Below are 27,594 nucleotides of genomic sequence, written 5' to 3' on the forward strand. Positions count from 1 at the left end.
GGAGCCACCAGGTCATGGGAGATGTTCTGGCAGTACTTTTGGACCTCTGGGAGCACAGAATGGGATCATGGAGCCACCAGGTCATGGAGATGTCAATGGCCATGGTCCCACCACCGCTGTTGTATCTTGGGGCGTAGGGAACGGGATCATGGAGCCACCAGGTCATGGGGGATGTCCCATAACCCATCCTGGATCTCCAGGAGCAGGGAATGGGATCATGGAGAACATCCCACCACTGGTGTTGGAACTCTGAACGGGATCATGGAGCCACCAGGTCATGGGGGATGTCCTGGCAGCACTTTTGGACCTCTGGGAGCACAGAACGGGATCATGGAGCCACCAGGTCATGGAGAACATCCCACCAGATGTGCTCCAACTCTGAATGGGATCATGGAGCCCCCAGCTCACGGCAGACATCAAACACCAGCTCAGGTCCATCCTCATCCATGTTTGCCCAACACTCCCGGCGCCACCGCGCCGCTCCCACCACCACCCCTGTGCCACCCCATCCTCCCTCACTTGTCCCCGGCGGCCGCCCGGGCGTGGATCCGCGCGTGCCGGGCCAGCGAGGACTTGTTGCTGAAGCTCTTCCCGCAGGCGCCGCAGGGGAAGGGCCTCTCGCCCGTGTGCGAGCGCTCGTGCACCGTCCGGTCCGCCAGGTACTTGAAGCTCTTGCCGCAGGCCGGGCAGGGGTAGGGCCGCTCCTGCGCGTGGCTGCGGCGGTGCATGCTCAGGTTGGAGCGCTGGCTGAAGCTCTTGCCGCAGGTGCCGCACGGGTAGGGCCGCTCGCCGGTGTGCGAGCGCCGGTGCTTGCGCAGGTCCGAGGGGTTGGTGAAGGCCTTGCCGCAGAGGCCGCAGCCGTAGGGCCGCTCGCCCGTGTGCAGCCGCCGGTGCGTGGTCAGCGTGCTCGGGTGGCCGAAGCGCTTGCCGCAGTGGCCGCAGCCGTAGGGCCGGGCCCCCGTGTGCGTCCGCTCGTGGCTGCGCAGGTGGGTGGGGCGCGCGAAGGTTTTGCCGCACTGGGCGCACGGGTACGGCCGAGGTGCCGGTGGGGTCGCCGTGGGTTTGGGGGCGTCTCCAGGGGTTCGGTGCCTCGGGAGGTCCTGGGGTTGGGGAAGGGGCGGCGCCGGGGTCGTGGTGGGATCTGTGAGGGGAAGAGAAGATCAATGGGTGGTTCCTGAGGGGGAATGGGCAGCGCCGGGCCCTCAATGATCTGAGGGTCCAGGTCCCAGCAAATCCACCCAAATCCACCCCACAGATCCACCCGTGGGGGGCAATGGGGACGAGGAGGGGGTTGGAACTAAAATCAGGGGGGGTCAGAACCAGGGAGACGGTTTGGAGCAAATTGAGATGGTTTGGAGCTCACTGAGATGGTTTGGAGCTCCTGGAGATGGTTTGGAGCTCCTGGAGATGGTTTGGAGCTCCTGGAGATGGTTTGGAGCTCATGGAGATGGTTTGGAGCCCATGGAGATGGTTTGGAGCTCCTGGAGATGGTTTGGAGCTCATGGAGATGGTTTGGAGCCCATGGAGATGGTTTGGAGCTCACTGAGATGGTTTGGAGCTCATGGAGATGGTTTGGAGCTCCTGGAGATGGTTTGGAGCTCACTGAGATGGTTTGGAGCTCATGGAGATGGTTTGGAGCCCATGGAGATGGTTTGGAGCTCACTGAGATGGTTTGGAGCCCATGGAGATGGTTTGGAGCCCATGGAGATGGTTTGGAGCTCACTGAGATGGTTTGGAGCCCATGGAGATGGTTTGGAGCTCACTGAGATGGTTTGGAGCTCACTGAGATGGTTTGGAGCTCCTGGAGATGGTTTGGAGCTCACTGAGATGGTTTGGAGCTCACTGAGATGGTTTGGAGCTCCTGGAGATGGTTTGGAGCTCATGGAGATGGTTTGGAGCTCACTGAGATGGTTTGGAGCTCACTGAGATGGTTTGGAGCTCACGGAGATGGTTTGGAGCTCACTGAGATGGTTTGGAGCTCACTGAGATGGTTTGGAGCCCATGGAGATGGTTTGGAGCTCACTGAGATGGTTTGGAGCTCACTGAGATGGTTTGGAGCTCCTGGAGATGGTTTGGAGCCCATGGAGATGGTTTGGAGCTCCTGGAGATGGTTTGGAGCCCATGGAGATGGTTTGGAGCTCATGGAGATGGTTTGGAGATCCTGGAGATGGTTTGGAGCTCACTGAGATGGTTTGGAGCTCCTGGAGATGGTTTGGAGCTCATGGAGATGGTTTGGAGCTCATGGAGATGGTTTGGAGCTCATGGAGATGGTTTGGAGCTCCTGGAGATGGTTTGGAGCTCACTGAGATGGTTTGGAGCTCACTGAGATGGTTTGGAGCTCACTGAGATGGTTTGGAGCTCCTGGAGATGGTTTGGAGCCCATGGAGATGGTTTGGAGCTCATGGAGATGGTTTGGAGCTCACTGAGATGGTTTGGAGCCCATGGAGATGGTTTGGAGCTCCTGGAGATGATTTGGAGCTCATGGAGATGGTTTGGAGCCCATGGAGATGGTTTGGAGCCCATGGAGATGGTTTGGAGCTCACTGAGATGGTTTGGAGCTCATGGAGATGGTTTGGAGCTCACTGAGATGGTTTGGAGCTCATGGAGATGGTTTGGAGCCCATGGAGATGGTTTGGAGCTCACTGAGATGGTTTGGAGCTCATGGAGATGGTTTGGAGCTCATGGAGATGGTTTGGAGCTCACTGAGATGGTTTGGAGCTCATGGAGATGGTTTGGAGCCCATGGAGATGGTTTGGAGCTCACTGAGATGGTTTGGAGCTCTTGGAGATGGTTTGGAGCCCATGGAGATGGTTTGGAGCCCATGGAGATGGTTTGGAGATCATGGAGATGGTTTGGAGCTCACTGAGATGGTTTGGAGCTCCTGGAGATGGTTTGGAGCTCACTGAGATGGTTTGGAGCCCATGGAGATGGTTTGGAGCTCACTGAGATGGTTTGGAGCCCATGGAGATGGTTTGGAGCTCATGGAGATGGTTTGGAGCTCATGGAGATGGTTTGGAGCTCACTGAGATGGTTTGGAGCTCACTGAGATGGTTTGGAGCCCATGGAGATGGTTTGGAGCTCACTGAGATGGTTTGGAGCTCACTGAGATGGTTTGGAGCTCCTGGAGATGGTTTGGAGCCCATGGAGATGGTTTGGAGCCCATGGAGATGGTTTGGAGCTCCTGGAGATGGTTTGGAGCCCATGGAGATGGTTTGGAGCTCCTGGAGATGGTTTGGAGCTCACTGAGATGGTTTGGAGCTCCTGGAGATGGTTTGGAGCTCACTGAGATGGTTTGGAGCTCATGGAGATGGTTTGGAGCTCCTGGAGATGGTTTGGAGCTCATGGAGATGGTTTGGAGCCCATGGAGATGGTTTGGAGCTCCTGGAGATGGTTTGGAGCTCATGGAGATGGTTTGGAGCTCCTGGAGATGGTTTGGAGCTCATGGAGATGGTTTGGAGCCCATGGAGATGGTTTGGAGCTCATGGAGATGGTTTGGAGCTCACTGAGATGGTTTGGAGCTCACTGAGATGGTTTGGAGCTCATGGAGATGGTTTGGAGCTCCTGGAGATGGTTTGGAGCTCACTGAGATGGTTTGGAGCCCATGGAGATGGTTTGGAGCTCATGGAGATGGTTTGGAGCCCATGGAGATGGTTTGGAGCTCACTGAGATGGTTTGGAGCTCACTGAGATGGTTTGGAGCTCATGGAGATGGTTTGGAGCCCATGGAGATGGTTTGGAGCTCATGGAGATGGTTTGGAGCCCATGGAGATGGTTTGGAGCTCATGGAGATGGTTTGGAGCCCATGGAGATGGTTTGGAGCTCACTGAGATGGTTTGGAGCTCCTGGAGATGGTTTGGAGCCCATGGAGATGGTTTGGAGCTCCTGGAGATGGTTTGGAGCTCACTGAGATGGTTTGGAGCCCATGGAGATGGTTTGGAGCTCACTGAGATGGTTTGGAGCTCATGGAGATGGTTTGGAGCTCACTGAGATGGTTTGGAGCTCATGGAGATGGTTTGGAGCTCCTGGAGATGGTTTGGAGCTCACTGAGATGGTTTGGAGCCCATGGAGATGGTTTGGAGCTCATGGAGATGGTTTGGAGCCCATGGAGATGGTTTGGAGCTCACTGAGATGGTTTGGAGCTCATGGAGATGGTTTGGAGCTCATGGAGATGGTTTGGAGCTCACGGAGATGGTTTGGAGCTCATGGAGATGGTTTGGAGCTCATGGAGATGGTTTGGAGCCCATGGCGATGGTTTGGAGCTCATGGAGATGGTTTGGAGCCCATGGAGATGGTTTGGAGCTCACTGAGATGGTTTGGAGCTCACTGAGATGGTTTGGAGCTCATGGAGATGGTTTGGAGCCCATGGAGATGGTTTGGAGCTCATGGAGATGGTTTGGAGCCCATGGAGATGGTTTGGAGCTCCTGGAGATGGTTTGGAGCCCATGGAGATGGTTTGGAGCCCATGGAGATGGTTTGGAGCTCATGGAGATGGTTTGGAGCTCATGGAGATGGTTTGGAGCTCACGGAGATGGTTTGGAGCTCCTGGAGATGGTTTGGAGCCCATGGAGATGGTTTGGAGCTCATGGAGATGGTTTGGAGCTCACTGAGATGGTTTGGAGCCCATGGAGATGGTTTGGAGCTCCTGGAGATGGTTTGGAGCCCATGGAGATGGTTTGGAGCTCACGGAGATGGTTTGGAGCTCACTGAGATGGTTTGGAGCCCATGGAGATGGTTTGGAGCCCATGGAGATGGTTTGGAGATCATGGAGATGGTTTGGAGCCCATGGAGATGGTTTGGAGCTCACTGAGATGGTTTGGAGCTCCTGGAGATGGTTTGGAGCTCACTGAGATGGTTTGGAGCCCATGGAGATGGTTTGGAGCCCATGGAGATGGTTTGGAGCTCACTGAGATGGTTTGGAGCTCACTGAGATGGTTTGGAGCTCCTGGAGATGGTTTGGAGCTCATGGAGATGGTTTGGAGCTCATGGAGATGGTTTGGAGCTCACTGAGATGGTTTGGAGCTCACTGAGATGGTTTGGAGCTCACTGAGATGGTTTGGAGCCCATGGAGATGGTTTGGAGCTCACTGAGATGGTTTGGAGCTCACTGAGATGGTTTGGAGCTCCTGGAGATGGTTTGGAGCCCATGGAGATGGTTTGGAGCCCATGGAGATGGTTTGGAGCTCCTGGAGATGGTTTGGAGCCCATGGAGATGGTTTGGAGCCCATGGAGATGGTTTGGAGCTCCTGGAGATGGTTTGGAGCTCATGGAGATGGTTTGGAGCTCCTGGAGATGGTTTGGAGCTCATGGAGATGGTTTGGAGCCCATGGAGATGGTTTGGAGCTCATGGAGATGGTTTGGAGCTCACTGAGATGGTTTGGAGCTCACTGAGATGGTTTGGAGCTCATGGAGATGGTTTGGAGCTCCTGGAGATGGTTTGGAGCTCACTGAGATGGTTTGGAGCCCATGGAGATGGTTTGGAGCTCATGGAGATGGTTTGGAGCCCATGGAGATGGTTTGGAGCTCACTGAGATGGTTTGGAGCTCACTGAGATGGTTTGGAGCTCATGGAGATGGTTTGGAGCCCATGGAGATGGTTTGGAGCTCATGGAGATGGTTTGGAGCCCATGGAGATGGTTTGGAGCTCATGGAGATGGTTTGGAGCCCATGGAGATGGTTTGGAGCTCACTGAGATGGTTTGGAGCTCACTGAGATGGTTTGGAGCTCATGGAGATGGTTTGGAGCTCCTGGAGATGGTTTGGAGCTCATGGAGATGGTTTGGAGCTCATGGAGATGGTTTGGAGCCCATGGAGATGGTTTGGAGCTCACTGAGATGGTTTGGAGCTCATGGAGATGGTTTGGAGCTCACTGAGATGGTTTGGAGCCCATGGAGATGGTTTGGAGCTCATGGAGATGGTTTGGAGCCCATGGAGATGGTTTGGAGCTCACTGAGATGGTTTGGAGCTCATGGAGATGGTTTGGAGCTCCTGGAGATGGTTTGGAGCCCATGGAGATGGTTTGGAGCTCATGGAGATGGTTTGGAGCCCATGGAGATGGTTTGGAGCTCACTGAGATGGTTTGGAGCTCATGGAGATGGTTTGGAGCTCACTGAGATGGTTTGGAGCCCATGGAGATGGTTTGGAGCTCATGGAGATGGTTTGGAGCCCATGGAGATGGTTTGGAGCTCACTGAGATGGTTTGGAGCTCATGGAGATGGTTTGGAGCTCATGGAGATGGTTTGGAGCTCACGGAGATGGTTTGGAGCTCATGGAGATGGTTTGGAGCTCATGGAGATGGTTTGGAGCCCATGGCGATGGTTTGGAGCTCATGGAGATGGTTTGGAGCCCATGGAGATGGTTTGGAGCTCCTGGAGATGGTTTGGAGCTCACTGAGATGGTTTGGAGCTCACTGAGATGGTTTGGAGCTCATGGAGATGGTTTGGAGCTCCTGGAGATGGTTTGGAGCTCACTGAGATGGTTTGGAGCCCATGGAGATGGTTTGGAGCTCATGGAGATGGTTTGGAGCTCCTGGAGATGGTTTGGAGCCCATGGAGATGGTTTGGAGCCCATGGAGATGGTTTGGAGCCCATGGAGATGGTTTGGAGCTCATGGAGATGGTTTGGAGCTCACGGAGATGGTTTGGAGCCCATGGAGATGGTTTGGAGCTCCTGGAGATGGTTTGGAGCCCATGGAGATGGTTTGGAGCTCCTGGAGATGGTTTGGAGCTCACTGAGATGGTTTGGAGCTCACTGAGATGGTTTGGAGCTCACTGAGATGGTTTGGAGCTCATGGAGATGACTTTGGACCAGAATTTGGGTTTTTGACCCAGGATTTGGGTTTTTGAGCCAGGATTTGGGGTTTTCCCCCCATTATTTGGGGTTTTTCCCCCAGGATTTGGGGTCCGGGCCCCACTGGGGTCCCCCTGCCCCAGGATTTGGGATTTTTGGGCCCTCTTGGGATCGGTTCTGTTCCCACCACCCCCAGCTCCACCCCAGCCCTGGTTTTGGGGTTTTTTGGGATTTTTTGGGGTTTTTTGGGGATTTTGGGGTTTTTTTTGGGATTTTTTGGGGTTTTTTGGGGATTTTGGGGTTTTTTGTGGGGTTTTGGGGTTTTTTTGGGGCTTTTTGGGATTTTTTTGGGGTGTTTTTGGGGATTTTGGGGTTTTTTGGGGGGTTTTTGGGGGGTTTTTGGGGTTTTGGGGGGATTTTCGGGGTTTTTGGGGTTTTGGGGTTTTTTGTGGGGTTTTTTGGGGGTTTTTTAGGGTTTTGGGGGGATTTTGGGGTTTTTGGGATTTTTGGGCATTTTTGGGGGTTTTGGGGTTTTTTTGGGTTTTTTGGGGCATTTTGGGTTTTTTGGGGGGTTTTTTGGGGTTTTTGGGGTTTTTTGTGGGTTTTTTGGGGTTTTTTTGGGGTTTTTTAGGGTTTTAGGGGTATTTTGGGGGTTTTTGGGATTTTTGGGCATTTTTGGGGATTTTTGGGGTTTTTTTGGGCTTTTGGGGGGTTTTGGGGTTTCTTGGGGGAATTTTTGGTTTTTTTGGGGTTTTTTTGGGGTTTTTTGGGGAGTTTTTTGGGGATTTTTTGGGTTTTTTGGGAGGTTTTTGGGGGTTTTTCAGGTTTTGGGGGTTTTTTGGGGTGTTTTTGGGGATTTGGGGGTTTTTTGTGGGGTTTTTTTGGGTTTTTTTGGGGGTTTTGGGGTTTTTGGGGTTTTTTTGGGGGTTATTGGGGTTTTTGGGTTTTTTAGGGTTTTTTGCGGGGTTTTGGGTTTTTTTGTGGTTTTTGGGGTTTTGGGGGTTTTTTGGGTTTTTTGGGGGTTTTTGGTGTTTTTCTGGTGTTTTGGGAGATTTTGGGGATTTTTTTGGGGGATTTGGGGTTTTTTGGGGGTTTTGGGCGATTTTTGGGCTTTTTGGGGCTTTTTTGGGGTTTTTGGGGGTTTTTTGGGTTTTTTTGGGGGATTTTTGGGTTTTTTTGGGCTTTTGGGGGTTTTTTGGGGGTTTTTGGTTTTTTTGGGGTTTTTTTGGGGGTTTTTTGGCATTTTTGGGGTTTTTTGGGTGTTTTTGGGGTTTTTTTGCGGTTTTTTGGGGGCTTTTGGGGGTTTTTTGGGTGGTTTTTTTTTGGTTTTTTTTTGGTGTTTTTGGGGATTTTTTTGGGTTTTTTTGGGATTTTTTTTTTTTTTGTTTGTTTTTTTGGGGTTTTTTGGGGTTTCTCCTCCCCCATCCCTTTACCTCCATCCCGTGGCTCTTCCTCCTCCTTTTCCTCTTCCTCTTCCTCCTCCTCCTCCTCCTCCTCCTCCTCCGGCTCCGGCTCCGTTCGGGGGCTCAGGGGGACCCCAAAAGCTGCGGGGTCCCCCCCGTCCCTGGGCTCCTCCAGCTCCACCCGCAGGCGAACCTGGGGGAGGAGGAGCTGCCCAGGGGGTTCGGGCACCCCAAAAACCCCAAAAGGGTTGGGGGGACCCCCCAAAAGCCCTAAAAGGGTTTGGGGTGCTGGGGATCCCCAATTTGGGAACCCCAAAAGCCCCAAAAGGGTTTGGGGACACCCCAAAAACCCCAAAGGGGATTGGGGGGACCCCAAAAGGGATTTGGGAACCCCAAAAGCCCCAAAGGGGATTCGGGCACCCCAAAAGGGATCCGGGCACCTCAAAAACCCCAAAGGGGAATGGGGGGACCCCAAAAACCCCAAAAGGGGATCCGGGCACCCCAAAAACCCCAAAAGGGCTGGGGGGAACCCAAAAACCCCAAAGGGGATCCGGGGACCCCAAAAACCCCAAAAGGGATTGGGGGAACCCCAAAAGGGGTTGGGGGACCCCAAAAGGGATTGGGGGACCCCAAAAACCCCAAAAGGGATTGGGGGCACCCCTAAAGGGATCTGGGCACCCCAAAAACCCCAAAAAGGGGATTTGGGACACCCCAAAAGGGATCCGGGCACCCCAAAAACCCCAAAAGGGATTGGGGGGACCCCCCTAAAGGCCTGAAAGGGATTGGGGGCACCCCAAAAGGGATTTGGGAACCCCAAAAACCCCAAAAGGGATTGGGGGGACCCAAAAAGGGATTGGGGCACCCCAAAAACCCCAAAAGGGTTGGGGACCCCCTAAAGCTCTGAAAGGGATTTGGGAACCCCAAAAACCCAAAAGGGTTGGGGGCACCCCAAAGGGGATCCGGGCACCCCAAAAACCCCAAAAGGGATTGGGGGACCCCAAAAACCCCAAAAGGGATTGGGGGACACCCCTAAAGGGATCCGGGCACCCCAAAAACCCCAAAAGGGAATGGGGACCCCAAAAGGGATTGGGGGACCCCAAAAGGGATTCGGGCACCCCAAAAACCCCAAAAGGAGTTGGGGCACCCCAAAAGGGATTGGGGGACCCCAAAAGGGATCCGGGCACCCCAAAAACCCCAAAAGGGTTGGGGGGACCCCACTAAAGGCCTAAAAGGGATTTGGGCACCCCAAAAACTCCAGAAGGGATTGGGGACCCCAAAAACCCCAAAAGGGATTCGGGGACCCCAAAAGGGTTGGGGGACCCCAAAAACCCCAAAAGGGATTGGGGACCCCACTAAAGGCCTAAAAGGGTTTGGGTGCTGGGGATCCCAAATTTGGGAACCCTAAAAACCCCAAAAGGGTTTGGGGGACCCCGAAAACCCCAAAAGGGATTTGGGTGCTGGGGATCCCCAGAGGAGATTTAGGAACCCCAAAATGGAGATTTTGGGGCCTGGGAACCCTAAAAAGCTGCAGAGGGGATTTGGGCACCCCAAAAACCCCAAAAGGGTTTGGGGACCCCACAAAATCTCTAAAGGGTTTGGGTGCTGGGGATCCCAAATTTGGGCACCCCAAAAACCCCAAAGGGTATTGGGGACCCCCCAAAAGGCCTAAAAGGGTTTGGGAACTCCAAAAACCCCAAAAGGGATTGGGGACACCCCAAAAACCCCAAAAGGGTTTGGGCACCCCAAAAACCCCAAAAGGGTTTGGGGGACCCCACAAACGCCCTAAAAGGGTTTTGGGTGCTGGGAACCCCAGTTTGGGAACCCCAAAAGGCCTAAAAGGGATTTGGGTGCTGGGGATCCCCAGAGGGGATTTAGGAACCCCAAAAGCTCCAAAAGGGTTTTGGGTGCTGGGGATCCCCAATTTGGGCACCCCAAAAACCCTAAAAGGGTCTTGGGGGACACCCCAAAAGGCCTAAAAGGGTCTTGGGTGCTGGGGATCCCAAATTTGGGAACCCCAAAAGCTCTGAAAGGGTTTTGGGTGCTTGAGGGATCCCCAGAGGGGATTTAGGAACCCCAAAATTGAGATTTTGGGGCCTGGGAACCCCTAAATGCTGCAGAGGGGATTTGGGCACCCCAAAAGCCCTAAAAGGGTTTTGGGTGCTGGGGATCCCCAGAGGGGATTTAGGAACCCCAAAAGCTCCGAAAGGGTTTTGGGAACCCCAAAAGCCCTAAAAGGGTTTGGGGTGCTGGGGATCCCAAATCTGGGAACCCCAAAAGGCCTAAAAGGACTTTGGGTGCTGGGGATCCCAAATTTGGGACCCCAAAAACACCAAAAGGGGTTGGGGGGACCCCAAAAACCCCAAAAGGGTTTGGGGTGCTGGGAACCCCAAATTTGGGAACCCCAAAAGCCCCAGAAGGGATTTGGGCACCCCCAAAAGCTGTAAAAGGGTTTGGGGGTGCTGGGGATCCCCAGAGGAGATTTAGGAACCCCAAAATGGAGATTTTGGGGGCCTGGAAACCCTAAAAAGCTGCAGAGGGGATTTGGGAACCCCAAAAGCTCCAAAAGGGATTTGGGTGCTGGGGATCCCAAATTTGGGAACCCCAAAAGCTCCAAAAGGGTTTGGGGTGCTGGGGATCCCCAGAGGGGATTTAGGAACCCCAAAAGCCCCAGAAGGGATTTGGGAACCCCAAAAACCCCAAAAGGGATTTGGGTGCTGGGGAACCCCAAATTTGGGCACCCCAAAAACCCCAAAGGGGTTGGGGACACCCCTAAGGCCCTAAAAGGGATCCAGGCACCCCAAAAAACCCAAAAGGGATTTGGGCACCCCCAAAAGCTCTAAAAGGGATTTGGGTTTTGGGGATCCCAAATTTGGGCACCCCAAAAACCCCAAAGGGGATTGGGGACACCCCAAAAGCTCCGAAAGGGTTTGGGTGCTGGGGATCCCAAATTTGGGCACCCCAAAAGGAGATTTTGGGGCCTGGGAACCCCAAAAAGCTGCAGAGGGGATTTGGGAACCCCAAAAAGCCCTAAAAGGGTTTGGGGACCCCACTAAAGCTCCAAAAGGGTTTGGGTGATTTGGGATCCCAAATTTGGGCACCCCCAAAAGGCCTAAAAGGGTTTGAGTGCAGGGGATCCCCAATTTGGGCACCCCAAAAGGAGATTTTGGGGCCTGGGAACCCTAAAAAGCTGCAGAGGAGATTTGGGAACCCCAAAAGGGTTTGGGGAACCCCCCAAAAGCCCTAAAAGGGTTTGGGGTGCTGGGGATCCCAAATTTGGGAACCCTAAAAGGCCCTAAAAGGGTTTGGGGAACCCCCCTAATGCTGTAAAAGGGTTTTGGGGTGCCAGGGATTTCCAGAAGGGATTTGGGAACCCCAAAAGCTCCAAAAGGGTTTTGGGTGCTTGGGGATCCCAAATTTGGGAACCCCAAAAGGCCTAAAAGGGTTTTGGGTGCTTGGGATGGGCCGAGGGGATTTAGGAACCCCAAAAGCTCCAAAAGGGTTTTTGGGTGCTGGGAACCCAAATTTGGGCACCCCAAAAACCCTAAAAGGGTTTGGGGACCCCACAAAAGCCCTAAAAGGGTTTTGGGTGCTGGGGAACCCCAATTTGGGCACCCCAAAAACCCCAAAAGGGATTTGGGTGCTGGGGAACCCCAATTTGGGAACCCCAAAAAGCTCTGAAAGGGTTTGGGGTGCTTGGGGGATCCCCAGAGGAGATTTAGGAACCCCAAAAGCTCCCGAGGGAATTTGGGTGATTGGGGATCCCTAAAAAAGTTTTGGGTGCCCCAAGAAGCTGCCAAGGGGATTTAGGCACCATAGAGGGGGACAAATTATTCCCAAATTTGGGGCCCAAAATCCCAAAATCCAAATTCTCTCCCACCCATCCTCATGTCCTGAACCCCAAAAGCTGCCAAGGGGATTTAGGCACCCATGACCCCTTCCTACTCTGAATTTTGGGGTTTTTTTCCATGGGACAGAATGGGAAGAATGGAAAGGGAGGGGATCAAATATTCCAAATTTGGGGAAATTGCCCAAAATCCACTCTGGGAACTCCAGATCCTGACCTGCTCCCACCTCTGCCAAGGGGATTTAGGCACCCATGAGCTCCATTCCAGCCTCAATTTTGGGTTTTTTTCCTTGGGAATGAGCAGGGATGGTTTGGAGTGGGATCAATAATTCCAAATTTGGGGCCAAAATCCCAAAATCCAAATTCTCTCCCAGCTGTCCTCATGCCCTAAATCCAAGAAGCTGCCAAGGGGATTTAGGCACCCATGACCCCCATTCCATTCTGAATTTTGGGGTTTTTTTCCATAGGACAGAATGGGAAGAATGGAAAGGGAGGGGATCAAATATTCCAAATTTGGGGAAATTGCCCCAAATTCCCTCTGGGAACTCCAGATCCTGACCCGCTCCCACCTCTGCCAAGGGGATTTAGGCACCCATGATTGGAACATAGAGGGGGACAAATTATTCCCAATTTGGGGCCCAAAATCCCAAAATCCAAATTCTCTCCCACCTGCTGTCCTCATGTCCTGAACCCCAAAAAAGCTGCCAAGGGGATTTAGGCACCCATGAGCCCCTTCCTACTCTGAATTTTGGGGTTTTTTCCATAGGACAGAATGGGAAGAATGAAAGGGAGGGGATCAAATATTCCAAATTTGGGGAAATTGCCCCAAATTCCTTCTGGGAACTCCATAGCCTGACCCGCTCCCACCTCTGCCAAGGGGATTTAGGCACCCATGAGCTCCATTCCAGCCTCAATTTTGGGTTTTTTTCCTTGGGAATGAGCAGGGATGGTTTGGAGTGGGATCAAATATTCCAAATTTGGGGCCCAAAATCCCAAAATCCAAATTCTCTCCCACCCATCCTCATGTCCTGAACCCCAAAAGCTGCCAAGGGGATTTAGGCACCCATGATCCCTTTCCACTCTGAATTTTGGGGTTTTTTTCCTTGGGACAGAATGGGAAGAATGGAAAGGGATGGGATCAAATATTCCAAATTTGGGGAAATTGCCCCAAATTCCCTCTGGGAACCCCAAATCCTGACCTGCTCCCACCTCTGCCAAGGGGATTTAGGCACCCATGAGCTCCATTCCAGCCTCAATTTTGGGTTTTTTTCCTTGGGAATGAGCAGGGATGGTTTGGAGTGGGATCAATAATTCCCAATTTGGGGCCCAAAATCCCAAAAATTCAAATTCTCTCCCCCCTGTCCTCATGGCCTGAACCCCAAAAGCTGCCAAGGGGATTTAGGCACCCATGAGCCCCTTCCCACTCTGAATTTTGGGGTTTTTTTTCCATGGGACAGAATGGGAAGAATGGAAAGGGGGGGATCAAATATTCCAAATTTGGGGAAATTCCCCCAAATTCCCTCTGGGAACTCCAAATCCTGACCCGCTCCCACCTCTGCCAAGGGGATTTAGGCACCCATGAGCTCCATTCCAGCCTCAATTTTGGGTTTTTTTCCTTGGGAATGAGCAGGGATGGTTTGGAGTGGGATCAATAATTCCAAATTTGGGGCCCAAAATCCAAACCCTCTCCCACCTGTCCTCATGCCCTGAACCCCCAAAAGCTGCCAAGGGGATTTAGGCACCCACGACCCCATTTCCACTCTGAATTTTGGGGTTTTTTTCCATGGGACAGAATGGGAAGAATTTAAGGGAGGGATCAAATATTCCAAATTTGGGGCCAAAAATCCCAAAATCCAAATTCTCTCCCACCCACTCTCCTCATGCCCTAAATCCAAGAAGCTGCCAAGGGGATTTAGGCACCCATGACCTCCATTCCAGCCTCAATTTTGGGTTTTTTTCCTTAGGACAGAATGGGAAGAATTTAAAGGGGGAGATCAAATATTCCAAATTTTGGGCCCAAAATCCAAATTCTCTCCCACCCATCCTCATGTCCTGAACCCCAAAAGCTGCCAAGGGGATTTAGGCACCCATGACCCCTTTCCATTCTGAATTTTGGGGTTTTTTTCCATGGGACAGAATGGGAAGAATGGAAAGGGAGGGAATCAAATATTCCAAATTTGGGGCCCAAAATCCAAATTCTCTCCCAGCTGTCCTCATGTCCTGAACCCCAAAGAGCTGCCAAGGGGATTTAGGCACCCATGACCTCCTTCCCACTCTGAATTTTGGGGTTTTTTCCATGGGACAGAGTGGGGAGAATGTAAAGGGGGGATCAAATATTCCAAATTTGGGGCCCAAAATCCAAATTCTCTCCCTCCTGCTGCTCTCATGGCCTGAACCCCAAAAAGCTGCCAAGGGGATTTAGGCACCCATGAGCTCCTTCCCACTCTGAATTTTGGGGTTTTTTCCATGGGACAGAATGGGAAGAATGAAAGGGGGGGATCAAATATTCCCAATTTGGGGCCAAAAATCCCAAAATCCAAATTCTCTCCCACCCGTCCTCATGTCCTGAATGTCAAAACGCTGCCAAGGGGATTTAGGCACCCATGACCCCCTTCCCACTCTGAATTTTGGGGTTTTTTCCTTTGGGAATGAGCATGGACAATTTGGAGTGGGAGGAACAATAATTCCCAATTTGGGAACATAGAGGGGATCAATAATTCCCAATTTTGGGGCCCAAAATCCAAACTCTCTCCCACCTGCTGCTCCCAAATCCCTTGGGTCTCTTCACGGGCCAGCTGGAACCTCTCAGCCAGAGCCACGGCCTGGGCGCAGGACTGGGGGTGCCGCACCCACACCCAGCTCTGGATGTCCTCGGGCAGGATGCTGAGGAACTGCTCGAGCACCAGCAGCTCCATGATCTGCTCCTTGCTGCGCTCCTCGGGCCGCAGCCAGAGCCGCGACAGCTCCCGCAGCCTCCGCCACGCGGCGCGGGGCTCCGGAGCTTCCTGGTAGCGGAACTGGCGGAAACGGAGCCGCCGCCGCTCGGAGCCGGCGCCGCTCGGAGGAGCCGCCGCTGCTCGGAGCTGCCGCTGCTCGGAGGAGCCGCCGCTCGGAGGAGCCGCCGCTGCTCGGAGCTGCCGCTGCTCGGAGCTGCCGCCGCTCGGAGCCGCCGCTGCTCGGAGCTGCCGCTGCTCGGAGCTGCCGCCGCTCGGAGCCGCCGCTGCTCGGAGCTGCCGCGGCTCGGAGCCGGCGCCGCTCGGAGGAGCGGCCGGGGGGGTTCCCGGAGGAGCTCGGAGGAGAGGGAGGGGAAGGGGCGGCTCCATCCTGAGCTGCGGAGGGAAAAGGAGGAAGGGGTGAAGGGGAGACCCCCCCTCCTCATCATCACCTCCACCTCTCTCAATTCCCAGCTCTGGTATTGGGGACCCCTCCCCAAATTCATCAAACCCCCCCGCCCCCCCGGGTTTACCTTGCACCGAAATCTCCGGAGTTTTGTAAGGGCGAACCCCACACGCCCCGTACCGGGATTGGGGTCTCGGTATCGGCCCCAGGGGTCCCAAACCCTCCCCATCCCCAACTTGGGGTCTCCAAGCTGCGACCATGGGGGTCCCCAGACCCCTCCCCGCACTGAAGCCCCCCCAAGTCCCAGAGACCCCCGACCCTGAATCCTCTCCCCAATTGGCCTGGGGTCCCACAGCTCCCCCGACCCTGAATCCCCTCCAATCCTGGGGTCCCCAATTCCCTCCCCGACCCTGAATCCCCCTCCCCAACTCTGGGGGTCCCCAATTCCCTCCCGACCCTGAAACCCCTCCCCAAGTCCCAGAGACCCCCGACCCTGAATCCCCCTCCTCAACCCTGGGGGTCCCCGACCCCGTCCCCGCCCTGAAGCCTCCCCCAAGTCCCAGAGACTCCCGACCCTGAATTCCCCCTCCCCAACCCCGGGGGTCCCCAATCCCCTCCCGGTCCCCCAGGTTCCCCAACCATGGGGGTCCCCAACTCCCTCCCGACCCTGAATCCCCTCCCCAAACCTGGGGGTCCCCAACTCCCTCCCGACCCTGAATCCCCCCAATCCTGGGGGTCCCCAACTCCCTCCCGACCCTGAATCCCCCTCCCCAAGCCTGGGGGTCCCCAGCCCCCTCCCCACCCTGAAGCCCCTCCCCAAGTCCCAGAGACCCCCGGCCCTGAATCCCCCTCCCCAAACCTGGGGGTCCCACAGGCCCCCCAACCCTGGGGGTCCCACAGCCCCCCCGACCCTGAACCCCCTTCCCAACCCTGGGGGTCCCCAATCCCCTCCCGGTCCCCCAGGTCCCCCAACCATGGGGTTCCCCAACTCCCTCCCGGCCCTGAATCCCCCTCCCCAAGCCTGGGGGTCCCACAGTTCCCCCAAGCCTGGGGGTCCCCAACTCCCTCGCCACCCTGAAGCCCCCCCAAGTCCCAGAGACCCCCGACCCTGAATTCCCCTCCTCAACCCCGGCGGTCCCCAACTCCCTCCTGACCCTGAAGCCCCCTCCCCAATCGTGGGGGTCCCACAGTCCCCCCGACCCTGAATTCCCCCCCAATCCTGGGGGTCCCCAATTTCCTTCCCCACCCTGGAGCCAAACCCCAACCCTGGGGTCTCCCACCCCCCCCTAGCCCTGAATCCCCCCCAATCCTGGGGGTCCCCAACTCCCTCCCGGCCCTGAATCCCCCTCCCCAACTCTGGGGGTCCCCAATCCCCTCCCGGTCCCCCAGGTTCCCCAACCATGGGGGTCCCCAACTCCCTCCCGACCCTGAAACCTCCCCAATCCTGGGGGTCCCCAATTCCCTCCCCGTCCGGAATCCCCCTCCCAACCCTGGGGATCCCACAGCCCCCCCAATCCCGGGAGTCCCCAGTCCCCTCCCGGTCCCCCAACCCTGGGGGTCCCACAGCCCCCCCGGCCCTGAATCGCTTCCTCAACCCCGGGGGTCCCCAATTCCCTCCCGGTCCCCCAACCATGGGGGTCCCCAACTCCCTCCCGACCCTGAACCCCCTCCCCAAGCCTGGGGGTCCCACAGTTCCCCCAAGCCTGGGGGTCCCCAGCCCCCTCCCCACCCTGAAGCCCCTCCCCAAGTCCCAGAGAGCCCCGGCCCTGAATCCCCCTCCCCAACCCTGGGGGTCCCACAGCCCCCCCAACCCGGGGGTCCCCAATCCCCTCCCGACCCTGAACCCCCTCCCCAATCCTGGGGGTCCCCAATTCCCTCCTGACCCTGAATCCCCTCCTCAACCCCGGGGGTCCCCAATCCCCTCCCGGTCCCACAGCCCCCCCGACCCTGGGGGTCCCCAATTCCCTCCCCGCCCTGGAGCCGCACCCCAACCCCGGGGGTCCCCACAGCTCCCCCGACCCTGAATCCCCCTCCCCAACCCTGGGGGTCCCCAACTCCCTCCCAACCCTGAATCCCCCCCAATCCTGGGGTCCCCAATCCCCTCCCCGCCCTGAATCCCCTCCCAACCCTGAGGGTCCCCCAGCCCCTCCCATCCCCCCCAGACTGGGGGTGCCGCCCCCCGCCCCCCAAAGCCGGGGGTCCCCAGCCCCCCCCCCCCCCCATATCCAAACCTGGGGTCCCTCCCGCGGCCCCCCCGAGCCGGGCCCGGCCCCGCGGCCGCCGCTCGCCGAACACAAAGGGCGGGAGCGGCCGGGCCCGGCCCCGCCCCCGAGGCCTCCTGAGGGTCCCGGGGGGTCCCGGGGGGTCCCGGGGGGGTCCCCAGGGCCCCAAATTTCTCCCCCCCCCCTCCCCAAATTCCCCCCCCGGCCTCACCGTACGTGAGGGAGGCGGCGAAGCTCCGCCCCTCATTGGGCGAGCGCGCTGTCAATCACGGGGAGATCACGCCCACACGGAGGGGTGGGGGCGGGAACCGCGTGGTCAGATTGACAGCGCGGCAGCCAATGGGAGAGCGGGAAACGGGAAAGAGGCGGGACAAGCGTGGGAGGGTTCGCCCCTACAACGGCTGGCGGTGGGGAGTGATTGACAGCACTGAGAGCCAATGGAAGAGCGAGAAGCGCGAGGAGGCGGGGCCTGAGGGGGAAGCTGAAAAATTGGATTTTTTTCAGGAAAATCGGTGAAAATTGGGCTTTTTTTCCAGGGAAATTTGATGAAAATTGGGGTTTTTCAGGAAAATCAGTGAAAATTGGGGTTTTTCCTGTAAAATCAGTGAAAATTGGGTTTTATCCAGGAAAATTTGATGAAAATTGGGTTTTTTCGGGCAAATCAGTGAAAATTGGGGTTTTTTTCCCAGAAAAATCGGGTTTTTTTCCAGGAAACTCAGTGATTCATTTTTTTTAGGAAAATCAGTGAAAGTTGGGGGTTTTATCCTGGAAAATCTGGTGAAAATTGTTTGGTTTTTTTAAGCAAATCAGTAAAAATTGGGGTTTTTTTTCCAGGAAAATTGATGAAAATTCTCTTTTTTTCCTCGGGAAAATGGGTGAAAATTGGGGTTTTACCCAGGAAAATCGGGTTTTTTTGAGGAAAATCGCTGAAAATTCGAATTTTTTTTCCAGAAAAATTGGTGACCTTTTTTCCAGGAAAATCAGCAAAAATTGGGGTTTTTTTCCAGAAAAAATGGTGAAAATTCCCCCCCTTTTTTCCATTTTTTCCCCTTTTTTTCCTTTATTCCCCCCATTTTTCCTTCCCCTCCTCTTTCCTTCCATTTTCCTTCCCCCTTTTTTCCCTTTTCATTTTACATTTTCGGATTCTCCCACTTTATTTTCAGGTTCCCCCTTTTTTAAAATTTTATTATTTTTTACATTCTTGTTCCTTTTTTTATTTTCCTCCCCTTCCCCTTAATATTTTCTATTTTAATTTAATTTAATTTAAGTTTATTTTGTTTGGTTTTATTTTATTTTTTTTAAATTTTATTTAATTACTTTATTTTATATTTTTATTTTATTTTATTTTATTTTATATTATTATTTGATTGTATTTCATTCTACTTTAATTTTATTTTCTATTTTTTTCCATTTGATTTTATTTTATTTTGTTATTTTATTTTATGTTATTTCATTTTGTTTTATTTTATTATATATTATTATTTTATTTTATTTTTAAAAACTTACTTTAATTTAATTTTCTTTTATTATTTTTCTCTTTTCTTTTATTTTATATCATTATTTTATTTTATTTTTTAAATTTTATTTTAATTTTCTTTTATTATTTTTATTTTATTTTATTTTATTTTTTAAATTTTATTTTAATTTTCTTTTATTATTTTTATTTTATTTTATTTTATGTTATTTTATGTTATTTTATTTTATTTATATTATTAATTTTTTATTTTTAAAAACTTACTTTAATTTAATTTTCTTTTATTATTTTTCTCTTTTCTTTTATTTTATATTATAATTTTATTTTATTTTATTTCATTATTTTATTTTATTTTTTAAATTTTATTTTAATTTAATTTTCTTTTACTTTTTATTCAATTTTATTTTATATTATAATTTTATTTTATTCTATAGTTTATTTTATTATTTTATTCTATATTTTATTTTATTTTATTTTAAATTTTTTTTTAATTTTTCTTTTATTATTTTTATTTTATTTTATTACTTTTATTTTATTTTTAAAATCTTATTTTAATTTACTTTTCTTTTAATATTTTGTATTTTATTTTATTATATTTTATTTTAAAAAATGGTTTCATTTTTACTTTATTATTTTATTTTCTATTTTTATTCCATTTTGCTTTATTTTATTTTCTTTAAAAATTATTTTCATTTCCTTTTAACACTTTTAACTTTATTATAAAACTACATTATATTTAATTTTTTTTTAATTTTAATTTAATTTCGATTTTCCTTCTCCCCACTTTTTCCTCTTTTAAATTCCCACACCAACAATTCCACTCCCATTTCAGTTTTTATTCCTCATTTCTTGCATTTTTCATTCCTCATTTTTTTCATTTTTTATTCTTCATTTCTTTCATTTTTCATTCCTCATTCATTTCATTTTTCATTCCTCAATTATTTCATTTTTTATTCCTCATTCATTTCAGTTTTTATTCCTCATTCATTTCATTTTTTATTCCTCATTCATTTCATTTTTTATTCCTCATTCATTCCATTTTTTATTCCTCATTCATTTCATTTTTTATTCCTCAATTATTTCAGTTTTTATTCCTCATTTCTTTCATTTTTTATTCCTCATTCATTTCAGTTTTTATTCCTCATTCATTTCATTTTTTATTCCTCAATTATTTCATTTTTTATTCCTCAATTATTTCATTTTTCATTCCTCATTCATTTCATTTTTTATTCCTCAATTATTTCATTTTTTATTCCTCATTCATTTATTTCATTTTTTATTCCTCATTCATTTCATTTTTTATTCCACATTTATTTCAGTTTTTATTCCTCAATTATTTCAGTTTTTATTCCTCATTTCTTTCGCTCCCGTCCCACGGCGCCTTCCCCGATCCCGGGGCTTCAGAGCGGGACCGGCCCCGGCTCCAGCACCGGCCCCGGGAGCGGCCCCGGGAGCGGCCCCGGGAGCGGCCTCGGGAGCGGCACCGGGAGCGGCTTCAGAGCGGGACCGGCCCCGGCCCCGAGAGCGGCTCCGGGAGCGGAACGGGAGCGGCTCCGGGAGCGGCTCCGGGAGTGGCCCCGAGAGCGGCTTCAGAGCGGGACCGGGAGCGGCTCCGAGAGCGAATCCGGCACCGGGAGCGGCTCCGAGAGCGAATCCGGCCCCGGGAGCGGCCCCGGGAGCGGCTCCAGCACCGGGAGCGGCCCCGGGAGCGGCATCGGGAGCGGCTCTGGGAGCGGCTCCAGGAGCGGCCCCGAGAGCGGCTCCGAGAGCGGCTCCGGCCCCGGGAGCGGCTCCGGCCCCGGCACCGGCACCGGGAGCGGCTCCTGGAGCGGCCCCGGGAGCGACTCCAGCACCGGCCCCGGGAGCGGCCCCGGGAGCGGTTTCAGAGCGGGACCGGCCCCGGCCCCGAGAGCGGCTCCGAGAGCGGCCCCGGGAGCGGAACCGGGAGCGGCTCCAGGAGCGGCTCCAGCACCGGGAGCGGCCCCGGGAGCGGCTTCAGAGCGGGACCGGGAGCGGCTCCGGCACCGGCTCCGGGAGCGGCCCCGGGAGCGGCTCCGGCTCAGGCACCGGGAGCGGCCCCGGGAGCGGCCCCGGGAGCGGCTCCGAGAGCGGCTTCAGAGCGGGACCGGCCCCAGCCCCGGCCCCGAGAGCGGCTCCGAGAGCGGCCCCGGGAGCGGAACCGGGAGCGGCTCCGGCACCGGCTCCGGGAGCGGCCCCGGGAGCGGCTCCGGCTCCGGCACCGGGAGAGGCTCCGGGAGCGGCTCCGAGAGCGGCTCCGGGAGCGGCTCCAGCACCGGGAGCTGCACCGGGAGCGGCTCCGAGAGCGACTTCAGAGCGGGACTGGCCCCGGCTCCAGCACCGGCTCCGGGAGCGGCCCCGGGAGCGGCTCCGAGAGCGAATCCGGTACCGGGAGCGGCTTCAGAGCGGGACCGGCCCTGGCTCCGACACCGGCACCGGGAGCGGCTCCAGCACCGGGAGCGGCCCCGGGAGCGGCTTCAGAGCGGCACCGGCTCCAGCACGGGCTCCGGGAGCGGCTCCTGGAGCGGCACCGGGAGAGGCCCCGGGAGCGGCTCCGAAAGCGGCTCCAGCACCGGGACCGGCCCCGGGAGCGGCTCCGAGAGCGGCTCCGGCTCCGGGAGCGGCTCCAGCACCGGGAGCGGCTCCGGCCCCGGGAGCGGCTCCGGCTCCAGCACCGGGAGCGGCTCCGGGAGCGGCACCGGGCGGATCCTGAGCGCCCCCTCCTCCCCTCGGGACACGAAGGGGAAGAATTTCCCCGCGGGCTCCCCGGGCCGATCCCGGCCAGCGGCTCCCGGTGCACCGGGGGCTCCCGCAGGGAAATCCCGGCCAGGAGCTGCCTCCGCTCCACATCGTAAAATTCCAGCAGCGCCTTCTCCCGGTCCAGGAGCACCCCGAGCACCGAGAGAGCCCCGGGGAGAGCCCCGAGCACCGAGAGAGCCCCGGGGTGATTGGGGAGCACCGAGAGAGCCCCGGGATGATTGGGGAGCACTGAGAGAGCCCCGGGGTGATCGGGGAGCACCGAGAGAGCCCCGGGATGATCGGGGAGCACCGAGAGAGCCCCGGGGTGATTGGGGAGCACTGAGAGAGCCCCGGGATGATCCCCGAGCACCGAGAGAGCCCCGGGATGATTGGGGAGCACTGAGAGAGCCCCGGGATGATCCCCGAGCACCGAGAGAGCCCCGGGATGATTGGGGAGCACCGAGAGAGCCCCGGGATGATCCCCGAGCACCGAGAGAGCCCCGGGATGAGCCCCGAGCCCTGAGGGATCCCGGGGGTGATTGGGGAGCCCTGAGGGATCCTGGGGATGATTGGGGAGCACCGAGAGATCCCCGAGCACTGAGAGGTCCTGGGGACGATTCCCGAGCCCCGAGGGATCCCGGGGGTGATTGGGGAGCACCGAGGGATCCCCAGAATGCTCAAGGAGCCCCGAGAGATCCCGGGGATGATTCCCAAGCCCCAAAAGATCCCGGGGATGATTTGGGAGCCCTGAGGGATCCCGGGGATGATCCCCGAGCCCTGAGGGATCCCGGAGATGATTTGGGAGCCCCAAAGGATCCCGGGAATGATTTGGGAGCACCGAGAGATCCCGGGGGTGATCCCCGAGGGTGGAGAGATCCTGGGGATGATTGGGGAGCCCCGAGAGGTCCCGGGGATGATCCCTGAGCCCTGAGGGATCCCGGGGATGATTTGGGAGCCCCAAAGGATCCCGGGAATGATTTGGGAGCCCCGAGAGATCCCGGGGATGATCCCCGAGCCCCAAGAGATCCCGGGGATGATTTGGGAGCCCCAAGGGACCCTGGGGACGATCCCTGAGCCCTGAGGGATCCCGGGGATGATTGGGGAGCCCCGAAAGATCCCGGGGATGATTGGGGAGCACCGAGAGATCCCCAGAATGCTCAAGGAGCCCCAAGGGATCCCGGGGACGATTCCCGAGCCCCGAGAGATCCCCAAGCACCGAAAGATCCCCGGGATGATCCCCGAGCCCCAAAAGATCCCGGGGATGATTTGGGAGCCCCGAGAGATCCCCAGGATGATCCCCGAGCATCAAAAGATCCCGGGGATGATTGGGGAGCCCTGAGGATGATTGGGGATCCTGGGGATGATTCCCAAGCATCAAAAGATCCCGGGGATCATTGGGGAGCCCCGAGAGATCCCTGAGCATCGAAGGATCCCGGGGATGATCCCTGAGCCCCAAAAGATCCCAGGGATGATCCCCGAGCCCCGAGGGATCCCTGGGATGATTGGGGAGCCCTGAGGGATCCCGGGGATGCTCAAGGAGCCCTGAGGGATCCCGGGGGTGATCCCCGAGCATCGAGGGATCCCCGGAATGCTCAAGGAGCCCCAAGGGATCCCGGGGACGATTCCCGAGCACCGAGGGACCCTGGGGATGATTGGGGAGCACCGAGGGATCCCCAGGATTATCCCCGACCCCTGAGGGATCCCTGGGATGATCCCCGAGCCCTGAGGGATCCCGGGGATGATTCCCGAGCCCTGAGGGATCCCGGGGGTGATTGGGGAGCACCGAGAGATCCCGGGGATGCTCAAGGAGCCCTGAGGGATCCCGGGGATGATTTGGGAGCCCCAAGAGATCCCGGGGACGATCCCCAAGCCCCAAGGGATCCCGGGAATGCTCAAGGAGCCCCGAGGGATCCCGAGGATGATTCCCAAGCCCCAAGGGATCCCGGGGATCATTGGGGAGCCCTGAGAGATCCCCAAGCCCCAAAAGATCCCGGGGACGATCCCCAAGCCCCAAAAGATCCCAGGGACGATCCCCGAGAGCGCGGCTGGTGGAGAAGAGGCGGCCCTGGGATGCGCAGAGAGCCCAGAGCCACGGGGGATCCCGGGAACCCCTGGAACCCCTGGAATCCCTGGAACCCCTGGAATCCCTGGAACCCCTGGAATCCCTGGAATCCCTGGAACCCCTGGAATCCCTGGAATCCCTGGAATCCCTGGAATCCCGGGAATCCCGGGAATCCCTGGAATCCCGGGAACCCCGGGAATCCCTGGAACCCCTGGAATCCCTGGAATCCCTGGAATCCCTGGAATCCCTGGAACCCCGGGAACCCCTGGAACCCCTGGAATCCCTGGAATCCCTGGAATCCCTGGAATCCCGGGAATCCCGGGGCTCAGGGGGATCCCAGAGCACGCCCAGGGCCCAGCTGCGGGCCCGGCCCAGCTCCACCTCCCAGAAGCCCCGGGCGGCCCCGAGCGCCTCCCGCGCCTGCAGCGCCTGCGGGGGGAGCGGATCCCGCGCGTCCCCGCGGGGCAGGAGCCGCGCGTCGGGAGCGAGAGACACCGGAGCTGTGGGAATGGGGGAACCCATCAGGGACGGGGTGATCCCGGAATCCCAGAATCCCGGAATGCCCAAAATCCAGAAACCCCAAATCACAGAAACCCCAAAATCCCGGAATGCCCAAATCCCAGAACCCCCAAATCACAGAAACCCCAAAATCCCGGAATCCCTAAATTCCAGAATGCCCAAATCACAGAATCCCCAGAATCCCTAAATTCCAGAATCCCCAAATCCCAGAAACCCCAAAATCCCGGAATGCCTAAATTCCAGAAACCCAGAATCCCTAAATTCCCAGAATCCCAGAATCCCAGAATCTCCAGAATCCCAGAAACCAAGAATCCCCAAAATTCCAGAAACCCAGAATCCCTAAATTCCAGGAACCCAGAATCCCCAAATCCCAGAAACCCCAAAATCCCAGAAACCCAGAATCCCTAAAATCCCAGAAACCCCAAAATCTCCAAATCCTCAAATCCCAGAATCCCCAAATCCCAGGAACCCGGAATCTCCAAATCCCAGAATCCCCAAAATCCCAGAAACCCCCAAATCCCAGAATCCCAGAATCCCTAAATTCCAGGAACCCAGAATCCCCAAATCCCCAAATCACAGAAACCCCAAAATCCCCGAAACCCAGAATCCTTAAAATCCCAGAAATCCAGAATCTCCAAATCCTCAAAACCCAGAATCCCCAGAATCCCTAAATTCCAGAATGCCCAAATCCTCAAATCACAGAATCCCAGAATGCCCAAATTCCAGAAACCCCCAAATCACAGAAACCCCAAATTCCAGAATCCCCAAAATCCCAGAAACCCCAAAATCCCGGAATGCCCAATTCCCAGAATGCCCAAATCACAGAACCCCCAAAATCCCAGAATGCCCAAGTTCCAGAATGCCCAAATCCTCAAATCCCAGAATCCCAGAATCCCTAAATTCCAGAACGCCCAAATCACAGAAACCCCAAAATCCCAGAATGCCCAAATTCCAGAATGCCCAAATTCCCAGAAACCCAGAATCCCAGAATCCCTAAATCCTCAAATCACAGAATGCCCAAATCCCAGAAACCCCAAAATCCCAGAATCCCTAAATTCCAGAACCCCCAAATCACAGAATCCCCAGAATCCCTACATTCCAGAATCCCTAAATTCCAGAAACCCCAAAATCCCAGAATCCCCAAATCCTCAAATCCCAGAATCCCCAAATCACAGAATCCCCAAAACCCCAGAAACCCCAAAATCCCAGAAACCCAGAATTTCCAAAATCTCAGAAATCCAGAATCCCTAAATTCCAGGAACCCAGAATCCCCAAAATCCCAGAATCTGCAAATCCTCAAATCCCAGAATGCCCAAATCCCAGAAACCCAGAATCCCCAAAATCCCCAAATCACAGAATCCCCAAATCACAGAATCCCCAAATCACAGAATGCCCAAATCCTCAAATCCCAGAATCCCCAAATCCCAGAATGCCCAAATTCCAGAAACCCCCAAAATCCCAGAATCCGCAAATCCTCAAATCACAGAATCCCCAGAATCCCCAAATTCCAGAAACCCCAAAATCCCAGAATGCCCAAATTCCAGAAACCCGGAATCCCCAAATCCTCAAATCCCAGAATCCTCAAATCCCCAAATCCTCAAATCACAGAATCCCAAAATCCCAGAAACCCGGAATCCCCAAATTCCAGAAACCCCAAAATCCCAGAATGCCTAAATCCCAGAAACCCTGAACCCCCAAATTCCCAAAATCCCCAAATCCCGAATTTCCCAATCCCAGAATTCCTGAATTCCCGAAATCCCAAATCCCGAATTTCCCAATCCCAAATCCCGAATTCCCGAATTCCCGAATTCCCAAAATCCCCGAATCCCAAATTTCCAAATCCCAAATTCTGAATTTCCCAATCCCAGCATTCCCGAATTTTCCAATCCCAAATCCCAAATTTCCCAATCCCTGAATCCCCGAGTCCTCAAATCCCAAATCCCAAATTCCCAAATCCCCCCAATCCCAAATCCCCCCAATCCCAGAATTCCCGAATTCCCAATCCCAAATTCCCGAATTTCCCAAATTCCCGAATTCCCAAATTTCCCAATCCCAGAATCCCCAAATCCCCAAATTCCCGAATTTCCCAATCCCGGAATCCCCAAATCCCCGAATTCCCGAATTCCCAAATTCCCGAATTCCCAAATTTTCCAATCCCAGCATTCCCAAATTCCCGAATTCCCAAATCCCGAATTTCCCAATCCCTGAATCCCCAGATCCCGAATTCCCAAATCCCAAATTCCCCATCCTCAGCGTTCCCAAATTCCCAAATTTCCCCATCCCAGAATTCCTGAATTTCCCAATCCCTGAATCCCCGAGTCCCCAAATCCCAAATCCCCAAATCCCGAATTTCCCCATCCCAGAATCCCCAAATCCCCAAATCCCCCAAATTCCCGAATTCCCCAATCCCAGCATTCCCAAATTCCCAAATCCCAAAATTCCTGAATCCCCGAATCCCTGAACCCCCAAATCCCAGAATTCCCAAATTCCCGAATTTCCAAATTCCCAAATTCCCAAATTTCCCCATCCCAGCATTCCTGAATTTCCCAATCCCCAATCCCCCAAATTCCCAAATTCCCCAATCCCAGCATTCCCAAAATCCCAGAATTCCCAAATTCCCAAATTCCTGAATTTCCCAATCCCAAATTCCCAAATTCCCCAATTCCCAAATCCCAAAATTCCTGAATCCCTGAATCCCTGAACCCCCAAATCCCAGAATTCCCAAATTCCCAAATTTCCCAATCCCGCATTTCCCCATCCCAGAATCCCCAAATTCCCCAATCCCCAAATCCCGAATTCCCCAATCCCAGCATTCCCGAATTTCCCAATTCCAGAATCCCCAAATCCCCAAATCCCCCAAATTCCCGAATTCCCGAATCCCCCAATCCCAGTGTTCCCGAATTTCCGAATTCCTGAATTTCCCAATCCCAGAATTCCCAAATTCCTGAATTCCCAAATCCCGAATTTCCCCATCCCAGCATTCCCGAATTTCCCAGCATTCCCGAAATCCCAGAATTCCCAAATTTCCCAAATTCCCAAATCCCAGAATTCCCCAAATCCCCAAAATTCCCGAATTCCCCAATCCCAGCATTCCCGAAATCCCAAATCCCGAAATTTCCCAATCCCAGCATTCCCAAATCCCAGCATTCCCAAATTCCTGAATTCCCAAATTCCCAAATTTCCCAATCCCAGC

At 53.9% G+C, this 27,594-nt stretch overlaps 1 protein-coding gene across 4 annotated transcripts; it reads right to left on the minus strand.

Moving 5' to 3' along the window:
* Positions 1-465: 465 nt before the first annotated feature.
* Positions 466-17,911, minus strand: LOC129134647 (uncharacterized). Of its 4 annotated transcripts, none has more exons than XM_077193280.1 (4): positions 17,599-17,786; positions 14,785-15,357; positions 8,215-8,377; positions 466-1,141 (listed from the first exon to the last, which is right to left on the minus strand). In XM_077193280.1, the coding sequence occupies exons 2-4, from the start codon at positions 15,349-15,351 to the stop codon at positions 516-518; spliced, it is 1,356 nt and encodes a 451-aa protein (XP_077049395.1). In that variant the 5' UTR covers positions 15,352-15,357; positions 17,599-17,786; the 3' UTR covers positions 466-515. The 4 variants fall into 4 exon arrangements, with proteins under 4 accessions (XP_077049395.1, XP_077049393.1, XP_077049396.1 ...); XM_077193278.1 differs by lacking the exon at positions 17,599-17,786 and adding an exon at positions 15,495-15,649; XM_077193281.1 differs by lacking the exon at positions 17,599-17,786 and adding an exon at positions 17,806-17,911 and having other exon boundaries at positions 467-1,141.
* Between the last annotated feature and the right edge of the window lie 9,683 nt (positions 17,912-27,594).

The sequence above is a fragment of the Agelaius phoeniceus genome, chromosome 37 (genome assembly GCF_051311805.1).
Source record: "Agelaius phoeniceus isolate bAgePho1 chromosome 37, bAgePho1.hap1, whole genome shotgun sequence".
Lineage (NCBI taxonomy): Eukaryota > Metazoa > Chordata > Aves > Passeriformes > Icteridae > Agelaius > Agelaius phoeniceus.